Source organism: Synchiropus splendidus, chromosome 7, assembly GCF_027744825.2.
Source record: "Synchiropus splendidus isolate RoL2022-P1 chromosome 7, RoL_Sspl_1.0, whole genome shotgun sequence".
NCBI lineage: Eukaryota > Metazoa > Chordata > Actinopteri > Syngnathiformes > Callionymidae > Synchiropus > Synchiropus splendidus.
This window is the reverse complement of record NC_071340.1, coordinates 27393453-27404046: the sequence shown is the minus strand read 5'-3', so window position 1 is coordinate 27404046 and position 10594 is coordinate 27393453. Positions and strand designations below refer to the sequence as shown.

The following is a 10594-nucleotide window of genomic DNA, read 5'->3' as shown; positions in this document are numbered from 1 at the left end:
TGACGACGTCAACTTGTGCCTTAGTTCTCAGATATTTACGGAGTCGAGACGCGTCTTCGTGTTATAAAGAGTCCGAACCAGACTTCGACCGCTTCAACAGTACAACTAAATATATGTCTTTTTTATTACCAATGAATGAAAATCGGTTGATTTAATGAACAATTTTAATGTAAAAAAAAAAATCCAGACGCTCCGGTTTGAGAAATAAACGCAACGTTGGGGCTCCGCACGTGTTCATCGAACTGAAGTTACGTTCAGTAACTTTGTTATTTCTGCCAGTTGCTTCGTGAGTCAAAAGCTTGAGGCCGAAACAAGGATTTTACGGTCAGAGAACCGACTGGTTTTCGTCAGCACAACTCAACAGTTCGCAGCAATGATGTGTCCCGAGTAAACCAGCGTTTGCTGGAGGTTTCTCACCCTGTGGTGCCTTACTCACCTGCCTCACTGACTGCACTGATGATGATGATGATGGTGATGATGAAGAGGCTCCTCTGATACCTGAGCTCGACAGAACATGGCGTGTCTGTTCAAGGTCCAGAGTTATGTTGGAAGTCATCCTGGACAGAAATGAGCAGTGCACAGACGAGACAGGTTCACATGCATATTCATTCCCAACTACCTCCGTCAACGCTGAGTGTCAGTCGGACATTGTTACATCTTCAACAGCTGTTGTTCCCTTTCGACACAATGTTGGCATGACAGATGATCAAAGTTGTTGAGGACATTTCTTGAGGGGTGTGATCTCAGTGTCGACTGATTCCACGTCTGTCCGCTCATGCACTCACCTGCAGCAGCTGTTCACACAGACACAGGGACAGTCTGGTGGCGCGGCCCACTCCCAACACACTGCACGCGGACTTGACTTCCTGCAGCTGCAGCGCTGTACGCACAAACACGTGCTTTTATTTGGCCTCATGGTCACCGTTATCTGTGGCTCGCACAGTCTGTCTCCACAACCAGCGTGGTGCAGGTTGATCCACAGGTCGTCTCCCATGGTCGTGTTTGGATGGCTGCAGGTCTCTTTACCATGACGGTTGTGGCAAAGCCACTTCAGCCGTGCACTTGAAGGTGACAACTCCACTAGAACTGCCAATATTCTTCTGGACTTAAGACTTGTCGGACGACGGTGACTAAGAAGGGGCGGGACCAAGAGGATCGCCGTATTCTTTGTTTTCTCTCGTTTATTCATGTTGGATACAAACATGTCAAGAGACACTGTGGTCATACATGGCTGCGCTGTGATGCACGTTTCTCAAGGAAGAAGGTCATGTGACAGAATGTTCATGATGAAAACAGTCCCCTGGTGTCAAGATCCAGGCTGAGGGTCGGCTGACTTGGTTCTGGGCGTGACTCACTCAGCATCTATTTGAAACGACCCCTTCTTCTGTGGAACTTTGGCCACAGCTCCTCAAAGTTGCAAGCGTCACACGGCGGCTGACGTCAGGAAAGGTGCTGAGGAAACTAACTGCAGAGGAAAGGAAGCTCTGTGCCAACACTTTCTAGTTGTTGTCCTTCACCCACTGCTCTGTCCACTGGGCGATCTGCTCCAGGTTCCGCTCCAGATCCTCCGGTGTGTTGCTCGGCAGCTGATGCACGATCTCCTCTCTGTACGCCTCCATGGCTTCCTCATAAATGGTCTGGAAGATCTCACACTGCACGTTGTCCTGCAGCTTCTTCCCACTGTAGCCCCTGTGAAAACAAGGCTGAGCCTTCAGTCCTCCTGGGATCCGCTTCTCAGGAGGCCATGATCCTCACCTGCTCTCCAACCGAGAGTACAGCTGCCCGTTTTCTGTGCTGAGGACGAAGACGATGTGGAACCAGCGCTCAGGGAACAGGTCACATCCATGGTAGTCCACAATCACGCCACCCTCCGCCATTTTGTCCTCCAACTCGTCCACAACCTGCAGGCTCAGCAAACAACTCTGTCAGGAGCAGTCACCCAGAAGAGATCCATCCAAAAGCTCCGTCCACCTGGGGTTGAAAAACTGCACCTCAGAAGTATCTGTTCTCAGAATAGATACACATACGATGTAACGGTTCCAGAGAGGTGCGCGGTTAGTTCAGGAACGTCTGAGCATCAAGGACCATGACAGCAACGTTGATCTTTATTTCAGATCCGATCAGAGGAACTCGACTAACCACCATAACCTTTTAATGCACAGGCACATGCGTCGCTGAATGTGCTTCCACAAGACACAACCGCTTCTCAACCTTCTTCATATTCCCAGACCAAACTTGTGTGAGGAGTCAGAGAGCAAACACACGACAAACATCCAAAAAGAAACTTCGGCCTTAATCCGTCACGACGGCTTGTTTATTTAGTTTCAGTGATTTGGAACTTCTGGAGTCGAGCGTGGAAATGGCACGTCTGGACCCAAAGATGTGTGACATCATGGAGATCAAGATGCTCCTCTAGGATGTCTCTCTTTTGTTCTCCACAATAGTTTGCTCCACTCGCTACAGAACCTTTTTCATTCCTCTCTGGCACAGGCCATTCATGAAACATCACAGTCACTTCAGAACATCCCACTGATTGATTCTGACTCCCTGACATCCCACTGCTCATCAACTGTGCAGTCCGCCGCTGAGACTCACCCTGTCCTCATCCAGGATGGGGCACTGGTACTCCTCGTCAAAGCCATCATACAGCTGTCCTGTGGAAGAGCACCACTTCAGTGGCGCTGAGCTCCAGAGAGAAGCAAGGACAGACTCTGTCACCCTACCTTCTTTGGCCAGGTCACCTATGTTCACGTAAGTCAGAGCCGTGCGCTCAGCCAGCTCCTTCCCCAGAGTCGTCTTTCCCACACCCGGGGTTCCTGCAGCACAAGATTGTTGTTGAGCAACAACGATCTTCAAGTTGCTCACTTGAGTTTTTTTAAACAGAAAAACAGAAAAAAGATATGGATTTTTGTCACAGTAAAAAAAAAACTGTACTGATCCACTAGATTTCTCGTCGAAGCGGACCGAGATCGGTGTCCCACACTAAACCAAAGCACCAGGGAAGGAAAGGGTTCCACCTGTGAGCAGGATGTTAGGCAGCTTCTTCATCTTCATGGAGACGTCCCGCTGGTGACAACCGCTGAAACACACCACAGTCGCGACACCACGTGCTTTGTCTCTAGCAACGTATCGCCGAGGTTCCGTTCGACCTACCAGTCACAGTAGACACGCTCGATCACACGCCTCACCAGACTCGCGCTGCACTCGTGTACCACCTCGGTGATGGAAGAGCGACTTCCGCTTCAAGTCGGAAGTGCCGTAATATTTGCGCGCCGGCTCATCTGCGTCTGTAGGCAACTTGTAGTTCTCTGGCGGTCGACCCACACAAGCCAAACAGCTTTAAAGGCGAGACGTCAACTACGATTTAGCATAGTTGAACACTTGACATACGCATCATTCACGTGCGCCACTACCGTAATGTACACAAGCAAAGTCATAAAAGTGTTCAGCTTTAGGATCAGGCGCTTTGATTTACGGCAGTTTTACGTCACTCGGCTCCGATTTACGACCGTCGGTGCGCACACAGTTTAAATGGAAACGGTGTTTTCGGTGTAGGATGCTGCCGTAACTGTGGCTTTTTCCACGCAGAAAAGGGTTCCAGAATGATACTTTTACGCGAGTATGAAGCGGAAAATGCTGAGGAAGTAACTTTAAACGCGCCAACTTGGTAAGTGCCTGGAGTTTTTCGCACTTTCTTGTTGCTTGTTGTCAGGCGAGTCTCCGGATGATTCAACACGTCTCTGTTATGCTTGTCATGTTGTACATGTGTTTTTGCAAAGCTGCACATAAGACTATGCTGAAGCAGTTTTTATTCGCCTCCAGTTTGTGAGTGTCTTGTCCTCGATGTGAACCACCGCAGCTGGAGATGAACAACCATCTACCGGCAGGTGGAGCAGCCACGAGCAGCGTGAGTATCTGACCAATGATTGGTCGCACACAAGCGGTGTTGTGTTGACATGAGGGGAACAAAGCTCGTGACGGTCAAACTATGCCGGAGCAGGCAGGTCGCTGGGTGGATCCGTCATTCAGTGACTTCTCGGGGGAGAGCTTGTGTCCACCGGCAGCCAGGCGAACGGCGGAAGTCAAGAAGCCTCGGAAAAGGAAAGGAGATATCATCAGCTCCGTTATCCAGCAGGATGGATGCACACAGAGTGACCAGGGGGAGTCCTGGGTGGACAGACACCATCCCTCTACTAAGGTCAGCCCCTTCCCAAAACATGCGCTTCCTATTGTCATGAACTCACACTGATGTCACTTGGTCTTGGCCTGTTTCGGTTCACCATCCACGCTTCTGTTGTTTGCAGGCAGAGCTGGCTGTCCACAAGAAGAAGATTGAAGAGGTGGAGAATTGGCTAAGTGGCCATACAAGCAAACCAAAGGTTTGAGTAGATTTCCCCTCCATCTTGCAAAAAAAGTCACATTTAGTATGATAGAATTATGAGTTCAACCTACCACATTGTTGGGTGTAAAAGAGCGCTGAGCCGAAAGGCAACCATGCCTCCTTTAAAGAACGACAGCTAAACTCGGAAACTAGCCGTGGAAACAAAGCATAGTAATAGGCCTGTTTCCAGCAGCCCTACCTTTCCTCCACTGACTCCATCCTTCCTTGACACTCCAATAATCTAACCTAATGGAAATCAACAGTTAATCCACTTTGAGCAGCATGTTTATACTTATTGGAGAGTAGGTCATGAGAGGTGAGAAGCAAGGTGGTTTAGCGAATCCGTCATGTGTCAAAGAAATAAGACGCCCTGCACTCCTGATTTAGAATGTGTTTTCTCATATGCGGTTGATTCACTCCGAGTGATCGGGTTGGTCCGTTTGCTTACCTTTTAGGGAGGAATACTGCTACTGACCGGACCGTCGGGCTGTGGGAAAACTGCGTCCATCAAGGTTCTGTGTCAGGAAATGGGCCTCAGACTACAAGAGTGGAGCAACGCCACCAGCTTGGAGTCCAACCACAGCAGCCAAGGTGAAGAGTCTCAATGCGGGTGTCGTCTTTTGAACTTGAACAGGTTTCTCACAGTCAGTGGTTTATTTGTGCCAGAGTGGAGGGTGGAGGGCTTCAGTGCCTCCCAGCAGAGCCAGTTTAAAGACTTCCTCCTGCGGGCCAACAAGTACAGCTGTCTGAAGATGCTGGGGGACGTGGGCACCCAGCAAGCCAAGCTCATTCTAGTGGAGGTCAGGCACAGAGTTCATTCTTTAGGACCATGGAAAGTGAACAGCTGATCGTACATGAGAATGTATATCAAGTTGTATATTAAATAGTATCCACGATGTACTGCTGAAATGACACGATATAGAAATGTATGTGGTTGAGTTCTTTTTTCTTCTACTCCCAAGTGAGACTAGTCTGCAGGAAGGACCTGGCGCAGAACTGTGTGTGTGTTTCTGCAGCCAGTGTGACCAAAGTGAACCACTCTTCACGCCAGACTTTCTTTGTCCGTTCCTTTTTTCAGGATTTCCCAAACGTGTTCTACAAGCAGCCTGGCAGTCTGCATGATGTTCTGAGGTGAGGCCCGGTCCAGGGAAGGTGCTCTGTAAAGGTATCCCATCCCATCCCATCCCATGACGGCGTGTGGTCTGTCTCTGCAAGGAGCTTCAGGAAGAGCAGCCGCTGTCCTCTGGTCTTCGTGGTGTCGGACAGCCTGAGTGGCGACAGCAGCTCCCGACTTCTGTTCCCTAAAGAGGTCCTGGATGAGTTGGACATCAGCACCATCAGGTCACTGAGACGGGCAACGACCCCAGAAACACATGCGACCAAGTACCTTGTGTTGTCTGAAGTCTGAGCTCGTGACTTTCCCGGTTTTACTTTTGTGTTTCCAATCCATTGAGTTGTGATTCTTCTGTAGGTTTCACATGTGTTTCACACCTGGCTGCGTCCAGTCCCCCTGCTCTCTGAATAGAAATCGATGCATATGTGGCTGTGAATGGACTGAAATCATTGTATTAGAAAAACAAAATTGAAAAGGTTTAGGCAAAAAAAATCTGCACAGGCAGGTAAAAGTTACGCCTTCACTGAGTCACGTTATAGAGGCTTTTGACTAAAGTGTTTTTATTTCTATTAGATTCATTTCAACAAATAAGCCTTTCCCTTATTGTTTGAACAGATGAAACGGTCTGATTGGTCAAGTGCATCTTCAGCATGTATCTACTGATGTTTAGCAACCCAATTCTTCTCTGCCTCAGCTTCAATCCTGTGGCTCCGACCGCCATGATCAAAGTTCTGACTCGGATCTACACGCTGGAGAGTGGAAGGGTGAGTGACCAGCTTCAACTTGTTGGTGTTCCTGAGTTGGTCTGAAGTCTGCTGTTCCAGAAGGGCCCCGGGAAGATGAACGCTCTGGACCCCACCGTTCTGGAGAGTGTGTGTTCAGGAAGTTCCGGCGACATCCGCAATGCCATCAACAACCTGCAGTTCTGCAGCCTCCCTGGTAGGGCTCGCCCTGTGGCCACGCTCCAGCGCAGGTCCTGTTGCTGGCCCCTGAAGCCGCTCTCGTCTGCCCAGACTCCAGATCAGAGAAGGGGCCGCGGCAGAAGGACAGAGGTTTGAGCTCAGTGAGCCGACCGGGCCGGGGGAAGAAGAGGACCAAGCCGACCAAGGAGAGGCTGGAAGAGCAGGCCATTGGAGGGAAAGACGCTTGTCTCTTCCTCTTCCGAGCTCTGGGGAAGATCCTGCACTGTAAACGTGAGTGGCTCTGTCTTGTGTCACGCTTGTGTGGGCCTTCACTGCCCATGTGTCGCTGTGGACTCGGTCTCCACGCCTGGCCCGCGGGCCATGGTCATTGATATAGTCACTTTGACAGGTGTTTGTCTGATTCACCAGTGACATTCTGCCTTCTCTCTCAAGCAACGACGACCACCATGATGATGGACGTTAGGGACAGTCACTTTATTGGACTCACGTGACCACGACGAGACCATGATGGCGCACCGTCACATTGGTCGACTCTGAGTCTCTGTGTGTGTTTTCTGAGATTGTTTTCAAATGTTCTTTCCTCCAAATCGTTGACATAAACTCGCCCTCCAAGTGTTGCCCAGACTGAAGTTGCAGGAGCCCGCCATCTGCCTGTGTAACCTAGGAACTACAGCAGGCACCGTCTTCACAGATTGGCTCGTCTTAGATGCCGCCATGTTGCAACTTGACCTGCAACTGGCATCGCAGCTTGTAACAGACTTTTGAAAAAGTCATGTTGCTGTTGCTGTGAGGTCATGCAGCTTCACGTGCTGAGTCCATGTAGTTCTCCTCATGCTTGTTTCTGCCTTTATTGTCCTTGTACAGTGGACAACGAGATTTGAGCGCTACTCCCTGGGTGCAAACAATGTAAAAAAGAATCTATCTATCAAGCCAAGCAGACAGCAACAAATAGGAACTAATAAATAATATATACACAGTAAAAGAGCGTAATCACAGAAAGTGGCACTGATCCGGATGTAAACGTGAATCATTTGTTATTGCACATAGTGATTTCTTTATTGCACGATGATCAATATGATCAGTAAGACATGAAAAATGTGTTTTCTCTGGTTTTGTGGTTACTACTGAGATGGCTCTCATCTGCCTGACAGTAGAGTTACTGGGGTGGGACAAGTCCTTGATGATGAATCATTGGCAATACTTTTTTCCTACAAGAAGGTGATCCTGACGAGCAAAGACGGACAAACCTGCCACACCATGTGTGAAGGTCTCTCAGACGATGGTCAGCTCGGAGGAAGGTCCTGAGCTGGGCGAGCGTCACGGGCACATGTGGGCGTGTTGCTGGTTAGTTCTCACCGTCTCTCTCCTCCAGGGGGGAGTCCTGAGGAGGCACCGGGTCAGAGTGTGCCCCCGCCTCACCTGCCTCAGCACCACAGAGGAGCCCTGCTGCTCGACCCCGAGGTACTGACTGAGGCGAGCGTGCGCGCGCACGTGCGTGAGTGTGGTCCTCTGGTGACGCTGGTGTGTTTGTGTGTGTGCTTGCTGCTGCAGTCTGTCGTGGAGCTCTCGCACATGTCTGGAGAGTTCTTCAACCTCTACCTGCACCAGAACTACCTGGACTTCTTCTCTGACGTGGAGGATGTGGAGCGAGCCAGCGAGTACCTGTCTGAGGCCGACCTGCTGATGGCTGACTGGCTGGTGAGAAGACTTGCTCAAGACACACTGTGTGATGTGATGAACCAAGGTCAGAAACTGAGGGAGGAGCCTGGCATCTCGTGCCCAACACCCACGGGTCACTCACCTGCGGGATGCTGCTGGACAAACCGGGTTTGACTGGCGCTCTCTATTTGATGAGCTCAAGTGTCAAAAGGCCAAATTCCCTCTGGGGTCCCGATCGCCTGAGCCTATTAAGGGGGGCACAACAGTCTAACAGGCAAATCTGGAGCTGGGAAGTGTTCACTGTGTGCCATGTGTACAGATGCATCACAGCACTGCTCCATGTTGTACATGTTTGTCCTGAAGCAAGCACCACGTGGTGGCGCGACTGTCCTCCTTCTGCATCACCCGCTGTGTTCACAGAACCGCAGCGTCATGACGGAGTATGGTTCTTCGGTGGCCACCAGGGGGCTCCTGCACTCCAACACTCAGCAAGTTGCCATTGGCTTCCGACCGCTGCACAAGCCCCACTGGTTACTGGTGAACAGGAAGGTGAGCTGGGCTCAGGCCAGGCCTGGGGCTCCAGCTGTGCGCTCGCTCATCGGCTGCTTCTGTCTTGTCAGCACAAGGAGAACAGCGTGGCGGCTCAGAGTCTCTTCAGGAGCTTCTGCCTGGCGCCGGCGGCCCTGCAGACTCAGCTGGTGCCGTACCTGGCCAAGCTCACCAACCCCATGAGGAATCAAGGTGACTGCTCTCTCTCTCTCACACGCACGCACGTGTGCGCGCGCGCCAGAGAGCCGCCACGCTTGTCTCACACCTGCACCAAACTTGTCTTCCAGCTCAGATCGCTTTCATCCAGGATGTGGGTCACATGTCACTCAGGAGGTTCCCGGGCAGGTAGGCGCCCCTCAATTCAACAAGACAGATCCTGACGAGCGGAGGTCAAAGGTCATCTGTGCTTTGTTACATCCGCCGGACTCCTGAACAATGAATCATCTTCCATCAAAGGAACATCTGCTTCTTGCTTCACTCATCAAAGTGAATGACCTCTGACCTTTGGCTGCCCGCTCCGTCCTTCAGTTGGTTCCATTATTTTGTTCCGCCTGTTGCTGAACACAGAGCTGGGTGACGGCCCAGGCCTTGTGCCACCAGCAGGTGGTGCTGCTGGCGCGTGCACGGGACGACAGGCAGTTGCTGTAGTTGAAACACTACACACTCAAAGAAAAGCCAAGTCGTTTCTCCGTCAGTCCACCTGAGAGGAGTGTTTTGTTCTGTGTTCCTTCAAGACCAAAACTCCAAACTGGTTCAAATGACTACCTGAAGTTGACATTTTTTCTTGTTTATGGACTGGATGACGTCTAACTTCAGCTTGCTGTCCTTAGTGTGTGGTGTTTTGAAACCAAAGCTGCTCCTGCTGCCGCCGCCGCGTCTCTCTGAAGTCACCGTCTCCCTCTCATGTGGACCTCGTGTTCTCTTCCACTGTCTGCAGGTTAAAACTGGAGGCCTTGACCGACAAAGAGCCGGGTCAGCTGATGATGGACAGCGAGGAGGAGGAGGACCACGGGGTGGATGAGGAGAGTCTGCCTGCCAGTCAGCCTCAGCCCACCATGAACCAGGCTCTCCTGGAGGAGGACGACCTGAGGATCGAAGAGTACCTCAGCGACTGAGCCTCCTCTCTGTCTCTGTCTGAGCTCATGTAGGAGTCTGTTCAGTCACGCTGAACTATTGAAGCTTGAGGCCAAAGTGCTGATCCTCGTGGAGATGGACCCAGTCTCCCAGGTTTCCTGGGGTCAGCTGACGGGGCCGGACCAGTAGCGAGTCACTCTTATCCGAAGTACAAGTGTTGGAGCTGCCTTTGAACTGCTGCTTCATAGTACAGGAACCTGGACACCAGCGCCCCCTAGGCCTCACTCACCTGTGTATTTATTTTGTTCCATGTTCACCTCTCTGATGACTCGTCCTGGAGCGACAAGTGAAATTGTTTAGAGAGTCTAATTCTTGCTGTGAATAAAAACAATGGTGTGTATTCTTGAGCTCATTGCTGCAGCGTTCCTCAGGCCCACACCCTCTCAGACAATATTGACACTGCAGTTACCCTCTGGTGCTGCTGACGCAGACGCTGATCACACACTGATCTCACGCTGACGAGTGCGGGTAAATGCACTTGTGACGGGAGGCAACCAGCGGGTCCACGCAAAGCTTTTAATACTTGGAACAACTGACAGGTGTGATAAACGATACCTGGGTCATGAGGCAAATCATACACTGAACCTCAAAAATATACATATTCAAGACTAAAGAAACATGGGACAAAGTGGTGCTCATCGTACTGGGGAAAAGGTGATTTTATCAAAGAAAGATGACATAAGATGTGACACAAAGATGGAAGAAGTGGATCTTCAAATGAACAGCAAACACCACTTTCAAAACTCAGGCAGGAGGAAGCAGTAAAAATCTGTTTTACTCCCTGTCGCAGAGGTTGAGGGGTATTTTTGCCTCCTCAGTAGTTCAATACTCTTC

The 10594-nt window shown here is 50.7% G+C and overlaps 2 protein-coding genes across 4 annotated transcripts; one reads left to right on the top strand and one right to left on the bottom strand.

The window, feature by feature from the left end:
* Positions 1–1163: 1163 nt before the first annotated feature.
* ak6 (adenylate kinase 6) lies at positions 1164–3260 on the bottom strand. The gene is made up of 6 exons (XM_053871591.1): positions 3154–3260; positions 3018–3079; positions 2724–2816; positions 2596–2654; positions 1756–1901; positions 1164–1689 (listed from the first exon to the last, which is right to left on the bottom strand). The coding sequence occupies exons 2-6, from the start codon at positions 3052–3054 to the stop codon at positions 1500–1502; spliced, it is 525 nt and encodes a 174-aa protein (XP_053727566.1). The 5' UTR covers positions 3055–3079; positions 3154–3260; the 3' UTR covers positions 1164–1499.
* rad17 (RAD17 checkpoint clamp loader component) lies at positions 2948–10177 on the top strand. 3 transcript variants are annotated; one of them, XM_053871590.1, is made up of 17 exons: positions 2956–3667; positions 3823–3907; positions 4001–4198; positions 4305–4379; positions 4837–4972; positions 5048–5181; positions 5460–5512; positions 5597–5722; positions 6190–6259; positions 6323–6434; positions 6509–6688; positions 7791–7879; positions 7970–8116; positions 8498–8626; positions 8698–8818; positions 8914–8971; positions 9564–10170. In XM_053871590.1, exons 2-17 carry the CDS (start codon positions 3866–3868, stop codon positions 9739–9741), a joined length of 1848 nt encoding a protein of 615 aa, XP_053727565.1. In that variant the 5' UTR covers positions 2956–3667; positions 3823–3865; the 3' UTR covers positions 9742–10170. The 3 variants fall into 3 exon arrangements, with proteins under 3 accessions (XP_053727563.1, XP_053727565.1, XP_053727564.1); XM_053871589.1 differs by having other exon boundaries at positions 2962–3667; positions 6320–6434; positions 9564–10167; XM_053871588.1 differs by having other exon boundaries at positions 2948–3667; positions 4837–5181; positions 9564–10177.
* The last annotated feature ends 417 nt before the right edge of the window (positions 10178–10594 follow it).

Excerpts from the sequence above, each read along its gene's own strand:
- ak6 (XM_053871591.1), bottom strand. The coding sequence starts at position 3,054 with ATGAAGATGAAGAAGCTGCCTAACATCCTGCTCACAG. Across the intron at positions 2,655-2,723 it reads AGGTGACCTGGCCAAAGAAG|GACAGCTGTATGATGGCTTT; the intron begins GTAGGGTGACAG and ends GCTCTTCCACAG. Across the intron at positions 1,690-1,755 it reads TACTCTCGGTTGGAGAGCAG|GGGCTACAGTGGGAAGAAGC; the intron begins GTGAGGATCATG and ends TTGTTTTCACAG.
- rad17 (XM_053871588.1), top strand. The coding sequence starts at position 3,866 with ATGAACAACCATCTACCGGCAGGTGGAGCAGCCACGAGCAGC. Across the intron at positions 6,435-6,508 it reads GCAGTTCTGCAGCCTCCCTG|ACTCCAGATCAGAGAAGGGG; the intron begins GTAGGGCTCGCC and ends TCGTCTGCCCAG. Across the intron at positions 8,972-9,563 it reads CTCAGGAGGTTCCCGGGCAG|GTTAAAACTGGAGGCCTTGA; the intron begins GTAGGCGCCCCT and ends CACTGTCTGCAG.